The sequence below is a fragment of the Caretta caretta genome, chromosome 3 (genome assembly GCF_965140235.1).
Source record: "Caretta caretta isolate rCarCar2 chromosome 3, rCarCar1.hap1, whole genome shotgun sequence".
In the NCBI taxonomy this organism is placed as follows: domain Eukaryota; kingdom Metazoa; phylum Chordata; order Testudines; family Cheloniidae; genus Caretta; species Caretta caretta.
In genome coordinates, this window is record NC_134208.1 from 135,914,271 (window position 1) to 135,939,241 (window position 24,971).

The 24,971-nt window shown below is 40.8% G+C and overlaps 1 protein-coding gene across 1 annotated transcript in view; it reads right to left on the reverse strand.

Moving 5' to 3' along the window:
* Positions 1-24,971, reverse strand: part of NID1 (nidogen 1) — an 85,821-nt gene that overhangs the window by 19,440 nt on the left and 41,410 nt on the right. The window contains exons 12-14 of the mRNA XM_048843803.2: positions 24,524-24,646; positions 2,518-2,745; positions 1,392-1,564 (exon numbers count right to left, since the gene is read on the reverse strand). Of these exons, the coding sequence (XP_048699760.2) occupies positions 1,392-1,564; positions 2,518-2,745; positions 24,524-24,646 (524 nt within the window). The remainder of the gene's footprint in view (positions 1-1,391; positions 1,565-2,517; positions 2,746-24,523; positions 24,647-24,971) is intronic.

Consider the following 24,971-nt stretch of genomic DNA (forward strand, 5'->3'; position numbering starts at 1 on the left):
AAGTACAACAGTTACAACACCTGGTTCTGGTAGCCACTCTATAACGGGGGCTGGGACGAAAGGGGTAATGCCAAGTGTCAGGAAGAACAAATGAACATGCTGAAGTTGGGTAGCTCAAGGAATCAGATCATATCATTTAACAGAGTTAAGAGCAGTGGTGGGCAACCTGCGACCCATGGGCTGCATGCAGCCCGTCAGGGTAATAATTGACACGTCAGATGTCAGACTTGTCTGTCCCCTCTCCAGGTCTGGTCCCTGTGGGTGATAAATCCTTTCCCCACATTCTTTCCCACTGTTTGGAAAAAGCCTCTTCTTACCAAATGACTCCCTGATGCTTTTCAAATCCCATCCTCTTTTCCATGGCCTGTAACTCTTAACCAGTGGTGGGCAACCTGCGGCCCGTAGGCTGCATGCGGCCCATCAGGGTAATATGCTGATGGGCCACCAGACAGTTTGTTTACATTTGCACAGCCGCCCACAGCTCCCAGTGGCTGTGGTTCGCCGTTCCCAGCCAATGGGAGCTGCGGGAGTGGCGCAGGCCACAGTGACATGCTGGCCTCTGCTTCCTGCAGCTCCCATTGGCTGGGAACAGTGAATCACGGGCATTGGGAGCTGCGGGCGGCCATGCAAATGTAAACAAACTGTCTGGTGGCCCAACAGCAGATTACCCTGACGGGCCGCGTGCAGCCTACGGGCCGCAGGTTGCCCACCACTGGTTAAGAGTTACAGGCCATGGAAAAGAGGATGGGATTTGAAAAGCATCAGGGAGTCATTTGATAAGAAGAGGCTTTTTCCAAACAGTGGGAAAGAATGTGGGGAAAGGATTTACCACCCACAGGGACCAGACCTGGAGAAGGGACAAACAAGTTTGACATCTGAAGTGATTAGGGAACTGACTGGAGAACAGGGTGAGATTCAGACAGATGACAGGAGGAGAAAAGACAGAAACTCAATGGAAGACCTTTAAGAATAATATGGAGTTTTATACTGGAGGCTGCAGTGGACAGGAAGCCAATGAAAGCCATGAGTCTGGGGGTGAGGTGTTCCCACACACAAGCTATAAGAGGTTTTTTGGACATAAAAGGAACACAAGATTTATTCATGATGAAAAGCTAAAATGCTCTGTGAACCTTTCCTTTAGTGTAAATAACTCTTTCTGTAGCCACAGGATTCTTTATTACTGATATAAATAATTTCAATAAGAGTGAGAGGACACCAAATTTGTGTGGAGCACAGATAAATTTGGGACTAAAATGAGTAAGTCCTTCAATGTAAGGGAGATTTGAGAGGGTTTCCTCTGTACACAAGGTCCATAATCTATCTCTTCAGTGACCAAGAGGACATTTTCTCCCTAAGCACCAGTGGCTATAGGAGGTACAATAGATACTCACTGGAACATGCAGTAAAGCTTTTGCATCAGTTTTCTTCATATTATTTTCCACCAGTGGGACGTGTTCAATCTTCCCACTTTGGGCAAAGAGTAAGTGTGTTCCTGGGGGCAGAGGAATTGAATCTGGTCGAACAGAGGGCCCAATAACAACAGGAGGAGCAGATGTGCTCAGACCTTGGTGACAGATGACGAAAAGCAGACGAAAAACTCAGTTCATGTAAATACAACAAAGCAAGCCATTATCTTCAGTGCATAATTACAGACATCTTAGAAAGAAATAGCACTATAAATGGATAGTAACAAGAAAGGTAGTACAACAGATATTATACACCTTCTGAATTTTTCTTGCACACGGTGCTGCGATCGAGTGCGTTATAGCTAAGGCTGTGAGTGGGTCACGGAGATCATGGATTCTATGACTTTCTGTGACTTCTGCAGTGGCCGGTGTGCCTGGCTCAGGGGCAGCTCAGGCAGCTCCTGCGCCAGTCGTACTGGCAGCTGCTGGGGAAGTCTGGGGCAACCGCGCACCCACCAGCAGCAGAGTTTCGGTGTGGGAGGGGGCAGAGGCATGGGATGCGGGGAGGTGGGCTCTGGGTGGCACTCACCTGGAGGGCTCACTGGAAGCGGTGACATCCTCTTCACTCAGCTGCTAGGTGGAGGCATGGCCAGGCAGCTCTGCACGCTGCCTCCACCCAGAGCGCTGGCTTCGTAGCTCCCATTGGCCAGGAACTGCAGCCAATGGGATCTGCAGGGGCAGTGCCTGCATGCTGTTGCCCTCCTCAATCCTCCCCACCAGCACCTGGGCTGCCCTCCCCGCACCAAGTTTTAGTCAGGGGTATTTTTAGTAAAAGTCACAGACAGGTGACTGGCTGTGAATTTTTGTTTAGTGCCTGTGAGCTGTCCATGACTTTTACTAAAAATACCCTAACTAAACCTTTACTAAAACATAGCCTTAATTATAGCCCCTCAAGGGGTTTAGCAACGGGCATGGTCCCACTGAGATAGCACAACTCTGCAATACTCCAGGGCAGCGCTGCACCTACACGGTATACCAGAATCCATTAAAAATAGATGCTGCAACAATTTAAGAGATACCCACAGAAGAGACAAATTCTTGAGTAACTTACATGGGGGTCGGATTCCTGGTCCAGTTCTGGTGCCATCAATCTCATTACCATCCCTATTCACACACCAACAATACCCAGTGTTAGAATGGCATTGAATTGGTTGGTAATTCCCGTGCTCATCACACTGAGGAACAAAGTGACCAATAGGTCTGGGCATTTGTGAGTAGGAAGAGTCCCTGCTAGCCAAAGCTTGTTCTTGTTCATGCTGACATTTAGTCTTCTCCAGTTCTGCAAACAAATAAAGCAATGGATATTTTATTTTATACATCTGACCAGCTACAGGATCCTAGTGCAGCAGACTATGATGAAAGTATTCCAGACTCCAGCCTTTAAAGAAAGATTTTACTATTACAAGTCCTGATGTCATATCTGAAAAGATACTGTGTAGTTACTTCAATGATAACCTGACAAATGGAAGTGTGGCACATTTGTCTCAAAACATATTTCACAGTCAGCGTTAAAAGTGTAACTTCATATAGTTTGAGACTATGAGCAAATGCTAGATTTTAATACGTTATGTATTCAGATAACAACATCCACTAACAAGAATCATTCTGCCTGTCCATTGTGACCTAGAATGGAACTTCACTCCTCCAGGAGGAGGCAGCATAATGTGTAATCAATTTGCAACACCACCTCACCCCAAGAATTGTGGCTAACTAGCTATGCCATACTGTAGATGTAATTTTGTTTTGCAGCTCTAAAGGCCTAGTCTCCCTTCAGATCCACAAGAGCAAGTCCATGATAAGCAGCAGAAATTACAAGTTCTCTGCAAAAAGAAAAGGAGTACTTGTGGCACCTTAGAGACTAACCAATTTATTTGAGCACAAGCTTTCGCAAGCTACAGCTCACCTCATCGGATGCATACGATGAGGTGAGCTGTAGCTTGCGAAAGCTTATGCTCAAATAAATTGGTTAGTCTCTAAGATGCCACAAGTCCTCCTTTTCTTTTTGCGAATACAGACTAACACGGCTGTTACTCTGAAAGTTCTCTGCAGAAGCCAAAAAGTGCAGTGCCTCCTTATGGCTTTATGTCACAAGCAGGGCGACATCCCTCTGGTATCTGCAAAGAGAAGTGTGGTCTGGTCCAAAAGTGGGGGGAACACAAACAAAGTCGGGGGGGGGGGAATATAGGACTAGATTCTACTGTCTTGTAAATGTGTTGAAAAGAAGGGCATATCAGGCAGAACAGATACACCAGTCTAGAAACTGATGACATGCAGCAGCCCCACCACCTGTGGAGATCTGTTAATAAAGAGGTCACAAAGGAACCATTAGCATTCTATATGCTCAGGAGGGTTGGACACAGTCCTCTGAAGAACAGGTTTTCCTAAGACATCACAAAATCAGTTTATGAAAAATATACTGTAATCAGATACCTCATGCAACAGGGAATAGTAGCATGAGCGGAACACTAACTTTTCCTTCGACTTGCCTTTCAGCATAAACAAACTCAAAACGTACAGACAAATGACTTTGTATGTCTCCAGACACAACTGACTGGATTAGTTTTATCTTACTTTTGGGGGTCCCTGCAGCGTTTGGGAGGGAAGAGATAGAGATCAGTTGTGACTGCACATCCCCTGCCTCCTTTCTCAGCCTGCAGAACCAGTTCTCCAACCAGCCAGCAACAATCACTCTGAACTGTTTGATGACAAGGTTTAACATCACCACTTTCATTTATTTGTTTGTGTTTTACACCACACAACAGCCTGGTAGGGAACAATGACCAGTATCAGCAGTACACCCCTGCGAAGCCACTCAGAGTAGAGCAGGCTCTGCAGATGACACCGCTTATTCATATGGTTTTACAGTCACACAGATACAAACCTTAGATTTTTTTAAAATTTATTTAAACCAGTTATGCAAGGACAGGCTTGGGACATGTCTCAGACACCTGGACACAATTAAAATCGGGAAATGCAAATGTCTTGAGAACAGTTCAGCGTCTCTAAACAAATGAAATATTTGGCCTCAGCTCTGACGTGGGTGGTGAAGTACATTGAGACAAGGGAGACCACACATTTTTAAGGAACACTACAGAGCTAATATTTTGTGTGTGTTTGAAATGATTATCTTCCCAGCAATGCACTCTAAAAAAGCAGGGAATGCAGTAAAGCAGGGAATGCAGTAATTGGCTTCTTTGCCCAAACTGTTTGCTTTTTTAAGAGGTCACGTTCTGTGTATAGCATTCTCCCGTGAAAGCTGAGGGTGTACAGCAGCGGGAGCCCAGCCACGTTTTTCTACTGTTCAAGGGTTTTAAAAGGAAACTATTATCCATCCAAATTATCTTTGTGAGAAGGCATCAGCCCCTCCCTCCTCCAAAAATGAATATGAATCCTAGAGGTTGGCCTTTGCTCCTCTCTGCCCCAAGAATTAATCATCAAATAGTGTAATAGCCTCAGTCACAACTGAATTTCTAACAAAACTAAACCAGCAGTTATTTTATTAACAACTTAAATTTCTAAATCTAAATCAAGAGAATGAATACATTTTTAAAAGGAGTTAGCTATTACGTATTATAGAAAGGAATGCATGCACTCCAATTGTAATCTGGTTGTTACATAAAACACGGTCTTACTACAGCTAAATAGAATGTCACAAGAATCTTGGAGTTCACATATGTATATGAACTTAGTTACATAGATACTTTCCACGCTGATTATAGGAATGTCAAAAACGAGATGGCAAAACCCACAGCAAAATAGTAAATTGCAAGTTACTGATGACTACTAATTTAGGTCTCAATCCTGCAAATATTTATACATGTGCTCAACTTTACTTAAGCAAGCACACACATAACTGTTTGCAGGATTAGGGCCTTAGGCCAATATTGCAATCAGAGCCATGTGGGCAGACTCTGAAACTCTATACAGTCACAAAGCTCTGCTCATGTGGATCCAATTGAAGGACTGAGGCCTTAATTTTGACAATTCCTTTCCAATAGCTAGTTAAGAATAATATAGATGTTAAGAATGAAAGTTTCCAAAACACATTCCCAGTGTTCTCCTGAACTGAAGCCATAGTCAACAGATAAGAGTTTACGAAAATATTTATAGGAAAAGAGAATCTCAAGCAAAATAATTTCACTATCACCGCATAGACAGGAAGCTATAGTAAAGATACCTCCTTTCATAACCATAGCAGTTCACCTTGCAGTTTTGTTAAGTCTCCCCAACACAAACACAAAAACACATGCTTTACTTGCTATTGCAATCCTACGGACCAATCTTGCAAACATTTATTTATGCAATTAGTCCCAATAAAGTCAGTGGGATTACTCACATAAGTAAGAGCTTGTTGGATCAGACATCTAGTTTCCAGACTCTGGAGCCCAGGGCTTTTTTAAACTTTGAAATTCTTAGCCTATATTTATAAAGATACAGAAGACAGCTAAACAACCAAATCCCACTGCTTTTCAATGAGAGTTGGGTGCTTAGCTGCCCTTTGTGCCTTTGAAAATCATCATCTTGCTCATTTGTGCTAGATGCTTATATGTATGGATTTGTGGTAAGCTTTCAGTTCCATCCAACTGTCTATAGGTTACCTTGAGATCTATTCTTTCATTCTTGTAAACAGCCTACTTTAGATAAATATTTGTATTTAAAATCTGTGAACAGAAATAAGATCATCATCAGCATATCTGCATTCTATACTGAGCACACACATTTATTTTGGATAGTCTTTCAGCATTTTTTTTGGATAGTCTTTCACCCTTATTCTCATGCTTCAACTCATAATGCTTATTTTAGCTCATACTACAACATACACATAAAAGTTCATCAGCACCATCACCACCAACAAAAAAATGAAATCCTATCAACTATAACCACTTAGGTTTCAGAGTAGCAGCCGTGTTAGTCTGTATTCGCAAAAAGAAAAGGACCACTAGTGGCACCTTAGAGACTAACCAATTTATTTGAGCATAAGCTTTTGTAAGCTACAGCTCACTTCATCGGATGCATGAAGTGGAAAATACAGTGAGGAGATTTATATACACACAGAACATGAAAAAATGGGTGTTATCATACACACTGTAAGGAGAGTGATCACTTAAGATGAGCTATTACCAGCAGGAGAGCCGGGGGCGGGGGGGGGGGGGGGGGAGAGGGAACAGGACAAAAGGTTAACACCCATTTTTTCATGTTCTGTGTGTATATAAATCTCCTCACTGTATTTTCCACTGAATGCAGCCGATGAAGTGAGCTGTAGCTCACGAAAGTTCATGCTCAAATAAATTGGTTAGTCTCTAAGGTGCCACTAGTACTCCTTTTCTTATGACCACTCAGTCACTTTGTTTTTACACTGCATTTCTTTCCCCTCTTTTGTTAGTTTGAATTGTAAGTAGGGCTGTCTATTAATCGCAATTAACTCACATGATTAACTCAAAAAAATTAATTGCAATTAAAAAATTAATCATGACTAATTGCAGTTTTAATTGCACTGTTAAACAACAGAATTCCAATTGAAATTTATTAAATATTTTTGGATTTTTTCTACGTTTTCAAATATATTGATTTCAATTACAATACAGTATAAAAGTAGACTTTATATTGTTAATTTATATTGTTTATTTTTTATTACACTTTATATTGTTATTTTTTATTACAACTATTTGCACTGTAAAAATGGCAAACAAAAGAAACAGTATTTTTCAGTTCACCTCATACAAGTACCATAGTGCAATCTCTTTACTGTGAAAGTGCAACTTACAAATGTAATTTTTTTGTTCCATAACTGCACTCAAAAACAAAACAATGTAAAACTTCAGAGTCTACAAGTCAACTCAGTCCTACTTCTTGTTCAGCCAATTGCTAAGACAAACAGGTTTGTTTACATGTATGGGCGATAATGCTGCCTGCTTCTTATTTACCATGTCACCTGAAAGTTAGAACAGGCATTTGCATGGCACTTTTGTAGCCGGCATTGCAAGGTATTTACATGCCAGATATGCTAAACACTCGTATTCCCCTTCATGCTTTGACCACCATTCCAGAGGACATGCTTCCATGCTGATGATGCTCATTAAAAAAATAATGCATTAATTAAATTTGTGACTGAACTCCTTTGGGAGAATTGTATGTCTCCTACTCTGTTTTATCTGCATTCTGCCATATATTTCATGTTATAGCAGTCTTGGGTGATGACCGAGCCCGTGTTGTTCATTTTAAGAACCTTTCACTGCAGATTTGATAAAAAGCATAGAAGACTTCTAAAGATAGCTACAGCACTCAACCTGAGGTTAAGAATCTGAAGTGCCTTTCAAAATCTGAGAGGTGTAAGGCATGCTTTGAGAAGTTTTAAAAGAGCAACACTCCAATGCGGAAACTACAGAACTCGAACCATCAAAAAAGAAAATCAACCTTCTGCTAGTGGCATCTGACTCAGATGATGAGAATTAAAACGCATTGGTCCACACTGCTTTGGATGGTTATCGAGCAGAATCCGTCATTAGCATGGATGCATGTCCTCTGGAATGGTGGTTGGAACATGAAGGGACATATGAATCTTTAATGCATCTGGCACATAAATATCTTGCAACGCCGGCTATAACAGTGCCATGTGAATACCTGTTCTCACTTTCAGGTGATATAGGAAGGAAGCAGGAAGCATTTTTCCTGAAAATGTAAACAAACTTGTTTGTCTGTGCGATTGGCTGAACAAGAAGTAGGACTGAGTAGACTTGTAGGCTCTAAAGTTTTACATTGTTTTGTTTCTGAATGCAGGGTTTTTTTGTACATAATTCTACATTTGTAAGTTCAACTTTCATGATTAAGAGATTGCACTACAGTACTTGTAATGGGGGAATTGAAAAATACTATTACTTATGTTTTTTACAGCGCCAATATTGGTAATAAAATAAATATAAAGTGAGCACTGTACACTTTGTATTCTGTGTTGTAATTGTAGTCAATATATTTGAAAATGTAGAAAATATCCAAAACTATTTAAATAAATGGTATTCTATTATTGTTTAACAGTATGATTAATCGTGCAATTAATTTTTTTAATCGTGTGACAGTCCTAACTGTAAGCTCTTTGGGGCCTGGACCTGGTCTCCTTTCATATATGTAAGTAGAGGGGCATGCCACTGGCACTACATAAGATGTAACATTTAAAATTTTCACCATTATTCTAAAGAATTACACTATTGGTTATTAAACATCTACACAGTGTCATACATTTACCCATTGCTTTAGACACAAGGCTTGATTTTGCAAGCCCTACCACATGTTAATCCTTATGTGAGGAGTCGCATTACCTGCAAAGAAGCTTTTTGCTAGTAAGAGCTTGCAGGATCAGGCTCATACAATAGATAAGACACAGTTCCACATTGTGACACAGAGGCCCATTTGTGCAGCAACACATCAGAACTGACACACTCACTACACCTCACACAGTGGTGTCATATTTAGGGCCCTACCAAATTCACAGCCATGAAAAAAGCATCACGGACCATGAAATCTGGTCTCCCACTGGTGAAATCTGTTTTTGTGTGTGCTTTTACCATATATTATACAGATTTCATGGGGGAGATCAAGGTTTCTCAAATTGGGGGTCCTGACCCAAAAGCGAGTTGCAGGGGGGTTGCAAGGTTATTTTAGGGGGGGTCGTGCTATTGCCACTCTTACTTTTGTGCTGCCTTCAGAGCTGCCATCCTTACTTCTGCACTGCTGATGGCGGTGGCTCTGCCTTCAGACCTGGTCCCCCGGCTAACAACCACCGCTCTCCAACTGCCCAGCTCTGAAGTCAGCACCCCTGCCAGGAGCAGTGCAGAAGTAAGGGTAGCAGTCCTGCAACCCCCCCTACAGGAACCTTGCGATCCCCCACTGCTCCTTTTTGGGTCAGGGCCCCTACAATTACAACACCATGAAATTTCATATTTAAATAGCTGAAATCATTAAATTTACAATTTTTAAAATCCTCTGACCGTGAACTTGACCAAAATGGACCGGGATTTTGGTAGGGCCCTAGTCATGATATATACACAAGAGGTGTCAAGTAATATATCATTGGAAAACTAGTAACTCGCTGATCACTAATATTCTTCCATGATGTATGTATCGGGTATATACCAAGAGTTATGGATATGTGCTAGAATTATGTTCTTAAAGCAATTCATAAACCCACCCAGTCTGCCCTAGATAATGGAATGTGTATTTGCTTGGCTGATCAACCTGGTCTGGCAGAGACACTGAAGGCACATTTACTTATAAAATACATAAAGCTATCAAGCTAACAAGTTGGGGAGAAGATATCATGGTGTCTACATTCCAGCAGGAGAAAAAAAAGCTTTATCTGGGCTACAGAGTCAGGCAGTCTGAACCTCAAATGATAAGCAAATAAATCAACTGATTGTATGTATAACACATTCCTGTATTATAAAAGTGTATCAAGTAAGTTCTTTTATAAAAGCCTGTGACCTAAACTCTTGGGTGTAGCAAGTTCCAGAATAGCATGCTACCTGATTTGGGACCTGTCTCCTGATGTGCTCCACTTACGTTTCATTCCATCTTTGTTTCTAACAGTCTCTATAAGGTTGAAAGTATGGACACTGTAGGATTGTAAATATGAACACAGGAAACCATTTTACTATACTATACTATATTTATTCTACACAAAAGAATAAATGGACACAAATCAGACATCAAGAATTATAACATTCAAAAACCAGTCAGGGAACACTTCCACCTCCCTGGACACTCAACAATTGACTTAACAGTGGCAATTCTTAAAAACTTCAAAAACAGACTCCAATGAGAAACTGCAGAACTGGAATTAATTTGCAAACTGGACACCATCAAATTAGGCCTGAATAAAGACTGGGAGTGAATGAGTCACTACAAGAACTAAAAACTAATTTCCCCCTACTGTTACTCACACCTTCTTGTCAACTGTTTGAAATGAGCCACCCTGATTACCACTACAAAAGTGATTTTTCGTCCTGTTGATAATAGCCCACGTCAATTGAATTTTCTCGACCTCCGACTTGGTAAGGCAACTCCCATCTTTTCATGTACTGTTATATATATTTTCCTACTGCATTTTCCACTCCATACATCTGATAAAGTGGGTTTTAGCCCACAAAACCATCTGCCCAAATACATTTGTTAGTCTCTAAGGTGCCACTAGTACTCCTCGTTGTTTTTGGTTTTGGATTTTACTATACTTATTCTTATACTTATGTCTACAGTGAACAGCTGTCCTGATTTTATAGGGACAGTCCCTATATTTGGGGCTTTGTCTTATATAGGCGCCTATTACCCCCCACCGAGTCCTGATTTTTCACATTTGCTGTCTGATAACCCTACTTATGTCACTGATTTTTCTAGAATTTCAATTATATTTGTATATGTTAACTAAAGTTCAAAAAAAATTTATTTCACTAATTTCCATCTCCGTAATTAACTCTAAGTAGCTGCCTAAATAAAGAATGTGTTATATATGACAAATGCATGTTGCACTCCAATAAGTAATTTTATAATTGTAATAATCAATACGAATTCAGGGTTAAAAAGATTTTTAATAATCTGTTTACAATGGAACTAACAAAGTTAATGGGAATTGCAATGATGAAACTACCAAAACAAATGGATGGGGATTGTTGGGAATTCAATACGTGACCTTTAGCACACAATGGTTAGAACTCCACATGCCATTTGAGTTCATATGTGGACGCAGAAGTTGAAAGACAAGGAAAAGCTAAACAAAGTCAAAACTTTTCGTCATGGAAACATTCATTATGGATGGAACATGTCCAAATGTGGATTTAGATTTATTTTATAAATCTAAGGGTAAAAAGGAGATAATAGATATAAAAAAAATGAAGTGTACCCAGTATATAGATGAAAAGTGGAGTTGTTTTTTGTCAAATATACACAGATAGGTCCAAAAAAGAAAAAAAAAACACAGATCAGGAAAAGTAGGGACAGCACATTGTACACCAAAATTAGGAATTAGTACATCTAAAAGAATATCTGATTTTGTAGCTGTTGTGATGGCCAAACTAGCCAATAATGCTAGTGTGTTACACTGGATCTGGGATGGACGTTCAGCAGCAGGGATCATGTTTTTGGGTTCAATATCAGGCCTTGTGGCACTAATAAAAGGGATTTCCACATGTAGAAGTGATTTAATCCATGAATCCATTTAATCCATATTTCTAACAACAGAGTTAGGATAGATAGGAATACATATAGCATTAGCCTGGATGCCAACACATATGAAGATAACAGGAAACAAAATGGCAGACAAAGTTGCTAAAAGCACTGTAAGAAATGGAAGGATTGACCGAGAAATACCCCTGAGTAAACAGGAATTGGCCTCACTGAACGCTCACAAATGCATAGTTGGAAACCAGCCTGCCTTACCTGTGGGTCAGTATAGTTAAAATAGATATTAAAGTTATAAGAATGTGTGTAGTGTTTAGAATTTATGGAATGCTTGTAGGGCGCTGCATATAATACTTACAATATGTCCCATGCTATAAAGATAATACTTAAGTGTTTGCGCTATAACTGTAAAATATTTGTTCTGAAACTCTAACTCACCAAACAGGAAAAAACCACCATCTAATGCAAAATGCTAGATTCCTACAGAAGGTGTTACCTCCTGCCAATCAGGAAGGACTGCTGAATCCAAATGGGCCATTGTGGAACAAAGACTTTGTCGATTGCTCCCCCCCATCCACCCAAGAAGAGTTCTCCCATCAGCTTTGGCTCTAGGGAAATGGGGATAAAAATCTCTCACCAGAAGGAACTACGAAGAGTCTCTGTATGCTGTCTAGACTCTGATGGGCAGAGATATCTAAACATAAGCAAGAGATCCCCAAGCAGCTTGGCTTGGGTTAGCCCCAAAAGACATAAAAGCTTGCTTATTATAGAAGCTACTATAACATTTTGAACTTAAGACTGTATCTTTGTGCATGTATGCTTACCTGCTTTTACCTTGTAAAGAACTCATTTCTTCTCCCTAGTTAATAACACTTTAGTTAGTTTTTTATAGGCATGGCTAGAAGCATTGTCTTTTGTTTGAGATCTAAAGCGCAAAATGACCTGGGGTGAGCGACTGGTCCTTTGGGAGTAGGAGTAACCTGAATATTGCTGTGATTTTTGGTGTAAAGCGACCATTTATCACAGAGGCACGCTTGCCAGGGGTGACAAGATAGATTGGGGCGCCAAATGGGACTGTGTGTGACTCCATGTTAAGGCTGTCAGAGTGCTTTAGGAGTTCACATTTGTTAATTGGTTGGTAAAATCTAATTATAGAACACAAACAATTTGGAATTTGTGCCCGGTTCCTGGACAGTCTACCCTAAAGTTGGCACTCACGCTTGTGAGCCCCCTGCAGACAGCATGACACCTCATACAGAATGATTTAAAGAGAGAAGTGGCAAAAAATTTGGATCAATGAAAGAAGAGGAAGATGATTTTTTGAATTGTGCTTTTGAGTAGAGGATAATGAAATACAGAGCCCGGATAGGAAAAATGAAGTGATTTTGTGTAGAGTACTAACTGGCCACTGTGGTTTAAACAAAAATTTTTTTTGAATAAACAAACACAAAGATGGACTATGTATGTGATGTAAGGTAGAAGAAACAGTTGATCACCTTTTATGGGTATATAAGGGTTTTGATAAAGAAAGGGAAAAGTTTGAGGAATTTCAATGGCTTAAGCTAACAAAAGTTATTATATTTTGTAGTAAAAATATCAGGGAAAAGGGTAGTATTAGAAAGGCTTTGTTACAATGTACATTACCTGAAAGATACAGGGCAGAATGGGAGAACATAAACCATGAGGTATTTAGGAGCTGCTCGTGGCTATAACTATCCAATCAAGTTTGCTTCACCATGGAAAACAACCAGAAAAAGAATGAAGTGGGGAGGCTCTGGAGATTGCAGAACGTGAACAGCTCTTGCAGGGAAGACCCTGAGACCAAGGGAGCTGTGATCTTAAGAGAAGCCCAGGGAAGAGGAGGCTGTGAGGAAACCTGGATGGGGTTTGGGCCTAGAGGCCATGTCAGGAGGCTGAGATCCAGCTAGGAAGAACAGTGAGAACAGACTGGGATGGAAGATGAGCTCCAGCTGTAAGAGAAACACCTAGACACAAGAGTTGAGTATGGACTGTTGTGTGATGATGGACTTTATTTTGGGACCCTGAGGACTGTTAGGACCTATTTCTGTTATTAAACTGACCCCAGGCAGGGGTGGTGTTAATACAGAAATGAATTGTTTTAGATATAAAACCCAAGCAGCGAGTGCTGTTATTCATGTGAAATTCTGGGCATAGTTCTTAAGGAGCCTGTAAGAGGGGGCTAAAAGGGGTAGGGTACCTGTAAAGAGAACCCAGTCCAGGAAGGGGAGCTCGGTAAATGGCCACCCTGTTACAGGGTCTGTGTACTGGAGCACAGTGACTCTGCAAAGGACTGAAAAATCACAGTAGACAAGTAACTGCACATGAGCTCCCAATGCGATGCTGCAGCTAGAAGTGTAAATAGGATCCTTTTATGTATAACTAGGGGAATGTCATGGAGTGTGGAGGTAATATTACCTTCGTACATGACACTAGTGAGACGGTACTGGAATACTCTGACCCATTTTAGTGTCCACACTTCAAAAGGGATTTTGAAAAATTGGAAAAAGGCTCAGAAAAGAGCTACAAAAATAACTTAAGATTTGAAAAACATCTCTTACAGAGAGATACCTAAGATGTTCAATCTATTTAGTTTATCCAAGAGAAACTTAAGAGGTGATTTGACGGTAGTCTACCAGAACCTACATGGAGAAAGAGATTTCTGTTGTTAGATGCCTCTTTAATCAAGCAAAAATAGCATAATGAGATCCAACGTTAGGGAGCTGAAGCTAGACAAATTCAGACTAGAACTAAAGCATGTATTCTTAACAGTGAGAGTACTTAACCAGTGGAACATCTTACCCAGGGACGTGGTGGAGTCTCCATCACTTGAAGTCTTGTAAATCAAGACAGAATGTCTGTCGAAGAGATATGCTATAGATCAAACAGCAGTTATGGTCTTGATGCAAATACTACTGGGTGATGCAGAAATTATTGGGTGAGGTGGCTGGTGTTATGAAGAAAGTCAGACCACATGGTCTTAGCGATGTCTTCTGGCCTTGAAGTCTATGAATGTATAAGGATATCCTTCCTACAGCAACAGCGGTTTAATTTTTGTTCCATCACACTTTCAGCATCCCTGTCATTTTCAATTTATTTCAAGTTGTATGAGACATCTTCCTCCCCTTCGCCACCCACCAAAACTGATTATGCACTGGTTTTGTAATCATGCCAAATTCAGATATTCAGTGTTATAAGCCATTAAAATATTTTCAACTTCTGATCTACCAACTCAATCACATTTTCATTCACAAATGGAAGCTACAGCAAATGTTTTCATACTGTGCCCAGAGTCATTATGTAATCTCATAGTTACTTTAAGTTTCTTGTTTGGACAGTTCATTCTGGGTACCACAAGAGACTACACTGGGATTTTCAATTGCTAGTCCTGAACAGTCTCAAAGAGCAGGTTAAAAATGTCAACATTAAAAACTCACCCTTATTTATCAGTTTACTTTTGCTTTTGTCATCCTGCATTTGTAGTGATATACTACAAACAGTAAATAGACTTATGTTGTCAATTCATTTCTCATATGAAAGATTATACACACTAACAGTACTTGTGTGAGTTGTATTTAGTGGCCATAGGTCCCAACCCAAGAATCTTTTTTTCCCCTTCTGTTTAGTAAACATAGCCTCTGGGGTTTGCAGGGGTTGGAGGGCTCAGACATCGGTTTCTTTTTGAACTGAAAAAATGAAGCGTGAGGAAATAATGAAGTTCAGACATTCTTAGTAGCTGCTGGAATGTCAATGCTCACATCAACTCTTTCATTAACAAGGTGGCTAAGTTTGGAATGAATGTGAAATTTCCAACAGCTACTGCTGAGAGATGATTTACCATTTACTGGTTAAAGAAAAAGAAAAAGAAAATGCATAAAATAGATTGTTACTCATTGTATGGAACCCAGTGTTTAAGATTAATTTTATATCAATGAGAATAAAGGCTGCATAAAGCAGCATTTTGTCTATTAGACTCAGCAGATGCTTATTTCTGACTCTATCATTCTTAAAACTGAAATCTTGATGCTTATTAGTAAAGTTCAGCTCTAAGTCCAAACTCTGTGGCTTGGGCCCATCTGGGCTTGTCAGTCTAATTGTTTCAAGAGGCCCATTTCCGCAGTACCTAGACTCACTTTTTTGTGATAAAAAAAAAATCATAAGCAGCCAGTTGTATAAGCTGCTGAAAAGACTATAGGTAGCAAGGACCAAGCAATTAGTTGAATGAAAATCTCCAAGCTGATAGCTAGCTGGAGAGGTATTAGTGAATTAGTTTAGGTCAATGAGATCTCACCTTGGTATGGAAGAAGTAGGAGGGGAAAAGCCTGGATAGATTGTAAATTTGAATACAGTAGATCCTCACTAAAATACTCTGACTGGGAGATCCAGTGTGGAGTACCACATATTAAAAGGTTTCAGAGGAACAGCCGTGTTAGTCTGTATTCGCAAAAAGAAAAGGAGTACTTGTGGCACCTTAGAGACTAACCAATTTATTTGAGCATGAGCTTTCGTGAGCTACAGCTCACTTCATCAGATGTTTACCGTGGAAACTGCAGCAGACTTTATATACACACAGAAATCATGAAACAATACCTCCTCCCACCCCACTGTCCTGCTGGTAATAGCTTATCTAAAGTGATCAACAGGTGGGCCATTTCCAGCACAAATCCAGGTTTTCTCACCCTCCACCCCCCCACACAAATTCACTCTCCTGCTGGTGCTAGCCCATCCAAAGTGACAACTCTTTACATAATCAAGTCGGGCTATTTCCTGCATAGATCAAGGTTTTCTCACATCCCCCCCACCCCCATACACACACAAACTCACTCTCCTGCTGGTAATAGCTCATCTAAACTGACCATTCTCCAGGTTTAAATCCAAGTTAAACCAGAACATCTGGGGGGGGGGGGTAGGAAAAAACAAGAGGAAACAGGCTACCTTGCATAATGACTTAGCCACTCCCAGTCTCTATTTAAGCCTAAATTAATAGTATCCAATTTGCAAATGAATTCCAATTCAGCAGTTTCTCGCTGGAGTCTGGATTTGAAGTTTTTTTGTTTTAAGATAGCGACCTTCATGTCTGTGATTGCGTGACCAGAGAGATTGAAGTGTTCTCCGACTGGTTTATGAATGTTATAATTCTTGACATCTGATTTGTGTCCATTTATTCTTTTACGTAGAGACTGTCCAGTTTGACCAATGTACATGGCAGAGGGGCATTGCTGGCACATGATGGCATATATCACATTGGTGGATGTGCAGGTGAACGAGCCTCTGATAGTGTGGCTGATGTGATTAGGCCCTGTGATGGTGTCCCCTGAATAGATATGTGGGCACAATTGGCAACGGGCTTTGTTGCAAGGATAAGTTCCTGGGTTAGTGGTTCTGTTGTGTGGTATGTGGTTGTTGGTGAGTATTTGCTTCAGGTTGCGGGGCTGTCTGTAGGCAAGGACTGGCCTGTCTCCCAAGACTTGTGAGAGTGTTGGGTCATCCTTTAGGATAGGTTGTAGATCCTTAATAATGCGTTGGAGGGGTTTTAGTTGGGGGCTGAAGGTGACGGCTAGTGGCGTTCTGTTATTTTCTTTGTTAGGCCTGTCCTGTAGTAGGTAACTTCTGGGAACTCTTCTGGCTCTATCAATCTGTTTCTTTACTTCTGCAGGTGGGTATTGTAGTTGTAAGAAAGCTTGACAGAGATCTTGTAGGTGTTTGTCTCTGTCTGAGGGGTTGGAGCAAATGCGGTTGTATCGCAGAGCTTGGCTGTAGACGATGGATCGTGTGGTGTGGTCAGGGTGAAAGCTGGAGGCATGCAGGTAGGAATAGCGGTCAGTAGGTTTCCGGTATAGGGTGGTGTTTATGTGGCCATTGTTTATTAGCACTGTAGTGTCCAGGAAGTGGATCTCTTGTGTGGACTGGACCAGGCTGAGGTTGGTGGTGGGATGGAAATTGTTGAAATCATGGTGGAATTCCTCAAGGGCTTCTTTTCCATGGGTCCAGATGATGAAGATGTCATCAATATAGCGCAAGTAGAGTAGGGGCTTTAGGGGACGAGAGCTGAGGAAGCGTTGTTCTAAATCAGCCATAAAAATGTTGGCATACTGTGGGGCCATGCGGGTACCCATAGCAGTCCCGCTGATTTGAAGGTATACATTGTCCCCAAATGTAAAATAGTTATGGGTAAGGACAAAGTCACAAAGTTCAGCCACCAGGTTAGCCGTGACATTATCGGGGATAGTGTTCTTGACGGCTTGTAGTCCATCTTTGTGTGGAATGTTGGTGTAGAGGGCTTCTACATCCATAGTGGCCAGGATGGTGTTATCAGGAAGATCACCGATCGATTGAAGTTTCCTCAGGAAGTCAGTGGTGTCTCGAAGGTAGCTGGGAGTGCTGGTAGCGTAGGGCCTGAGGAGGGAGTCTACATAGCCAGACAATCCTGCTGTCAGGGTAGCTACCAGCACTCCCAGCTACCTTCGAGACACCACTGACTTCCTGAGGAAACTTCAATCCATCGGTGATCTTCCTGATAACACCATCCTGGCTACTATGGATGTAGAAGCCCTCTACACCAACATTCCACACAAAGATGGACTACAAGCCGTCAAGAACACTATCCCCGATAATGTCACGGCTAACCTGGTGGCTGAACTTTGTGACTTTGTCCTTACCCATAACTATTTCACATTTGGGGACAATGTATACCTTCAGATCAGCGGCACTGCTATGGGTACCCGCATGGCCCCACAGTATGCCAACATTTTTATGGCTGATTTAGAACAACGCTTCCTCAGCTCTCGTCCCCTAAAGCCCCTACTCTACTTGCGCTATATTGATGACATCTTCATCATCTGGACCCATGGAAAAGAAGCCCTTGAGGAATTCCACCATGATTTCAACAATTTCCATCCCACCACCAACCTCAGCCTGGTCCAGTCCACACAAGAGATCCACTTCCTGGACACTACAGTGCTAATAAACAATGGCCACATAAACACCACCCTATACCGGAAACCTACTGACCGCTATTCCTACCTGCATGCCTCCAGCTTTCACCCTGACCACACCACACGATCCATCGTCTACAGCCAAGCTCTGCGATACAACCGCATTTGCTCCAACCCCTCAGACAGAGACAAACACCTACAAGATCTCTGTCAAGCTTTCTTACAACTACAATACCCACCTGCAGAAGTAAAGAAACAGATTGATAGAGCCAGAAGAGTTCCCAGAAGTTACCTACTACAGGACAGGCCTAACAAAGAAAATAACAGAACGCCACTAGCCGTCACCTTCAGCCCCCAACTAAAACCCCTCCAACGCATTATTAAGGATCTACAACCTATCCTAAAGGATGACCCAACACTCTCACAAGTCTTGGGAGACAGGCCAGTCCTTGCCTACAGACAGCCCCGCAACCTGAAGCAAATACTCACCAACAACCACATACCACACAACAGAACCACTAACCCAGGAACTTATCCTTGCAACAAAGCCCGTTGCCAATTGTGCCCACATATCTATTCAGGGGACACCATCACAGGGCCTAATCACATCAGCCACACTATCAGAGGCTCGTTCACCTGCACATCCACCAATGTGATATATGCCATCATGTGCCAGCAATGCCCCTCTGCCATGTACATTGGTCAAACTGGACAGTCTCTACGTAAAAGAATAAATGGACACAAATCAGATGTCAAGAATTATAACATTCATAAACCAGTCGGAGAACACTTCAATCTCTCTGGTCACGCAATCACAGACATGAAGGTCGCTATCTTAAAACAAAAAAACTTCAAATCCAGACTCCAGCGAGAAACTGCTGAATTGGAATTCATTTGCAAATTGGATACTATTAATTTAGGCTTAAATAGAGACTGGGAGTGGCTAAGTCATTATGCAAGGTAGCCTGTTTCCTCTTGTTTTTTCCTACCCCCCCCCCCCCAGATGTTCTGGTTTAACTTGGATTTAAACCTGGAGAATGGTCAGTTTAGATGAGCTATTACCAGCAGGAGAGTGAGTTTGTGTGTGTATGGGGGTGGGGGGGATGTGAGAAAACCTTGATCTATGCAGGAAATAGCCCGACTTGATTATGTAAAGAGTTGTCACTTTGGATGGGCTAGCACCAGCAGGAGAGTGAATTTGTGTGGGGGGGTGGAGGGTGAGAAAACCTGGATTTGTGCTGGAAATGGCCCACCTGTTGATCACTTTAGATAAGCTATTACCAGCAGGACAGTGGGGTGGGAGGAGGTATTGTTTCATGATTTCTGTGTGTATATAAAGTCTGCTGCAGTTTCCACGGTAAACATCTGATGAAGTGAGCTGTAGCTCACGAAAGCTCATGCTCAAATAAATTGGTTAGTCTCTAAGGTGCCACAAGTACTCCTTTTCTTTTCACATATTAAAAGTCAGCCAATAAAGTGAACAAAGCACAGTTAAAAAAATAAATTAGAAAATGTACTTGAACTACTTTTGACAAGTATATTTTGGTTTTAATTACTGATAAAACTTCATAACTATTAAACATATCAAAGTATATTTGTAAAACTAATTAAGTTTTAGCAATATAGATTCATGGATTCATAGATACTAAGGTCAGAAGGGACCATTATGATCATTTAGTCTGACCTCCTGCACAACGCAGGCCACAGAATTTCACCCACCCACTCCTGCGAAAAACCTCTCACCTATGTTTGAGCTATTGAAGTCCTCAAATCGTGGTTTAAAGACTTCAAGGAGCAGAGAATCCTCCAGCAAGTGACCCATGCCCCATGCTACAGAGGAAGGCGAAAAACCTCCAGGGCCTCTTCCAATCTGCCCTGGAGGAAAATTCCTTCCCGACCTCAGATATGGCGATCAGCTAAATCCTGAGCATATGGGCAAGAGGCCTCTCTAAAGCATCTGCTATTACCCCTCTGTTGAAGAGTGGAGTAACCACAAGGTTTTTTGTGAGAATTACCAGTGTTGCAGCTTAGTGAAGTGTGAAGTAATAGAGTTCTACTGTATTCCAATCGGACTTAATTCACTAGCAAAGGATAAGCTCCTTACCTACCAAGCAGTTTTTGCAATCAAACTTTATGCACTGAACTAATTTGATGCTGGTGGTTTAGATATGTCCCTAATTCACAGCAGAAATCATAAGGAAAAAAACCCCAGAAACATAGAAAGTTTAATGAACCCTAGTAGATTCTTAGCCCTAAAAACACTGGATACTAAAAACCCTACCAGCTATTATATTACCACTAACACTGTTTTAGGATAGATCCATATACAGCAAGATATTTTACCTTGAAAGTGGAAGGTCAAGTAAGGTACAGGACTCAGAAAAATCATGGTGACCAGCCAAACAAATAGGGTATTAAACTCAGCAGATTTAAGGTGCAGCTGGAGCACTAGGCCCTTGGGCCCAGATTTTTAAAAGCATCTAGGCAAATTCCATAAAGAAATACAGTAGAAGTCATCCTACATAGTTGTAAAAATATTATGAAGCTACTACTATACTCTAAAAGTCACTTTGTATTAACCATAGTAGATTTAAACTGAAAGGTTTAGTAGACATTTGTTTTATGCCGTAAATACTATGTTTTGAACAGTGAAAATACATGCCATTTTATACATTCAGAAGAAATTCTACATATTTTTAAAACTAGGCTTTCTGCATAACATTAATTTGTCAGCTTCAATATACTAAACCATTAGTTCTGCTGTAACAATGGGGATGCAACAGATGTCAAAGCAATATTTCTACATCTCTGATTTATGGAAAAATTTAGAATCTTAAAAATTCAGTTTGGTTTCAAATTACCTAAAAGTTCCTTCTCTGGCAAAAACTCACTTCTCATTTTCAGGTTTGTTTGAGAAATATTTAATGAGGCGAGAAACACTATATAACTTTCCATCAATATACATAGGTATTCATGCATGAAAACTAAGTTAAAAGAATAATGAAATATTGTCTTAAAAGGCGACAAAAGCTAGAGCTTCAGAATTAATGCTGCAAATCTGGCTTCAATCTTCTCCAGTGAGTCTATTTAGTACAGAAAAGTCTACAAATATTGGATGATTTGACACACCACATGTGCTGTTAAGGAAGAGTTAGATAAATATGATCCGCAAACATAATACACCACCACCACACAATGGCTTTTTACTAGTGTGCTGCAAATGCCTCTTTTGCCTTAGTGATGAGACATTAAGCACTCAGTTCTAAAGGTTTGACTTTTAGGGCAACTAGGAAATATAGGGGGAAGACCCCCTAAAAATTAAGCTTCAGCCATAATATAGGTTTCAGAGGAACAGCCGTGTTAGTCTGTATTCGCAAAAAGAAAAGGAGTACTTGTGGCACCATAGAGACTAACCAATTTATTTGAGCATGAGCTTTCGTGAGCTACAGCTCACTTCATCAGATGTATACCGTGGAAACTGCAGCAGACTTTATATACACACAGAGAATATGAAACAATACCTCCTCCCACCCCACTGTCCTGCTGGTAATAGCTTATCTAAAGTGATCATCAGGTGGGCCATTTCCAGCACAAATCCAGGTTTTCTCACCCTCCACCCCCCCACACAAATTCACTCTCCTGCTGGTGCTAGCCCATCCAAACTGACAACTCTTAACATAATCAAGTCGGGCTATTTCCTGTATAAATCCAGGTTTTCTCACATCCCCCCCACCCCCAGTTTGTGTGTGTATGGGGGTGGGGGGGATGTGAGAAAACCTGGATTTATGCAGGAAATAGCCCGACTTGATTATGTAAAGAGTTGTCACTTTGGATGGGCTAGCACCAGCAGGAGAGTGAATTTGTGTGGGGGGGTGGAGGGTGAGAAAACCTGGATTTGTGCTGGAAATGGCCCACCTGATGATCACTTTAGATAAGCTATTACCAGCAGGACAGTGGGGTGGGAGGAGGTATTGTTTCATATTCTCTGTGTGTATATAAAGTCTGCTGCAGTTTCCACGGTATACATCTGATGAAGTGAGCTGTAGCTCACGAAAGCTCATGCTCAAATAAATTGGTTAGTCTCTAAGGTGCCACAAGTACTCCTTTTCTTTTAGCCATAATATAGTATGTCTTGTAAGTATACATTTAGGCAAGCTTTGAAAAGTTGAGGGCTTTAAAAAAGCATATTCTGTCAATTGCATAAATATTTTGACATTTTGTTTTGTGCTGTACTACAGAAATGTATAACTAGAAACAACCATACTTCCAAAAACGTTTCAGAAGAATTACTAATAAGAGGCAAGCTTCAAATGGCTTAGAGATTTGATTAACTACCCAAGTATGTTCATCTGAAACTACTGAGACTGTCAAGGTGAACATTTTGGGCCAGATTGTCCAGTAGTATAAATTGGTGTAGCCTAAAAGAAGCCAGTGGAGCTACATGGATTTACACAATCTCAAGTTCTAGACCCAAGAATAGGAAGAATGGTTCTCATAGTTATTTCAACACTTCGGTTTGGAATGTGAAGAAACAGGCAAGGGAAAAAAAGTTGTATACCATTTCAAATCTTGAGAAAAGTTTGGCCAAATTTTGGGTTCGTGTTTGGGTCAGTTCTTATTTTATCGGAACTGCCTTTTTCTAGTAACTGCTCTCCATATGCAGCATTTTTACTGTAAAATGTCTGGAAAGGTTTGTAATGTAATTTAAATGAAATGTGACAAATTATTCATAGAAGTAATGCGATAACAGTTACAGTAACAAATCTGAAACCAATATGCCTGTTTCCTCTGCTTATGCAACCTAAGACCCACGCAGTAACAGTGAAACATGTTAATATACGTACTGGATAGCTTGTCCCATCCAAATAAAAGCTGTTAATACCCATAGGGCATTGGGCAAAAATAATTCTTTTTTCCTCATTAGCTGTATTAATTTTGACATATGTGAAAGAAAACAAGTATTGCAAATTACACATAAACTCCTCATAAGGGCAGGAATAATTCTAGGAGCTGAAACATCTGTAAAGAAAAATGGATTGGATAGAGAGCTATTACCCTAACCAAAAAACGAGTAGGTTTGTTTTGTTCAGACAGACAGATCCCTTTTCAGCACAGGTTATACCCATCATTATGTCAAAACACTGACTTCCCTAAACAGGGACTAGAATCACTTACATCTTGCCCTGTTTACTGCAGAAGGAGTGAACATGTGTTCCTCCTTCCCCTCCATCAACACACTGCATCAGTTGAAAGATATTACAATGAATACCCCCACAGATATCTACTTTAAATCAAGTGAAAACAGGGATGAGAGACCAGACACCATGAGCCTTTAAGATCTATTTGAAAGGTCATAATTTTTAGTGTGCACTCAATGAGGGGGTGATGTGGGGGAGAAAACCCAGATAAATATGGAGGTGGACTCCTTTGAAAAAATGAAGACACTACTGAATCATATTAACATTAGGGCTTGATTTTCAACACCTCAGGAGACAGAGATGGCACACGAAAGTGTGAATGCAATGGCATGCTGAATTTGAACCCCATTGCTAGGATTGTATGAGCAAATAGCCAGTTCAATGCCTAATTAGCCTTGTGTATACACAATTGTGGTATCCACCCACTACATACAGCCCGAGTTATTTGACCTTTAGAAAATCAGGCCCTAAATACATTTGGGAGTCTCAGAATGCTTGGACACTAGCCACTGATCACTGAAATATTACGTTAAAACGATAAGGCTACTAGTATTTTTTTTGCACAAGACAGATTGATAGCTATATTTGCCAAGTTGGTGACACTTAAAGGGGGGAAATGGTAATAAAGATGAAGACCCTAGAAACAGGAGAGTTTGTTCTAGCGATGAAATAGGTTAAACGTTTGTCCTCTGATTCCCGAGCTTTATTTCTGATCCCAAATTGAAGAACTGTAAAACTTTACCTCCTAACACACACTGGAAACCATCCCCACGATAACCTGCCTTACACTGGCAACTGAAGGACCCAGGAGTGTTGTAGCAGAAAGCATCTGGATGACAGCGGTTCTGTTGACATTCATCTACATCTGTAAAACAGAAGATCAGGCAAGATAATTTCTCATGATATACAATAGTTTACAGATCACAGTTAAGTTGTTTGGTTTGGATTTTTTTAAGGTGCCAAAGTGGCTTAGGAACAGAAGTCTCATTTTTAACAGTGGCTAACACCTAGGAGCCTACATTCCACTGATTTTCAATGGAACTTCAGCTCCTATGCCACTTTGTTGCTTTTGAAAGTTTTACCCATATCTAGGTTAGGATTTGATTTCTAGAGGTAAAGCATGCAAAATTTATACAGAAAATTCTAAAAAAAGCATTGTTGACAGTTTACTAACACAGCTACCTACCCAC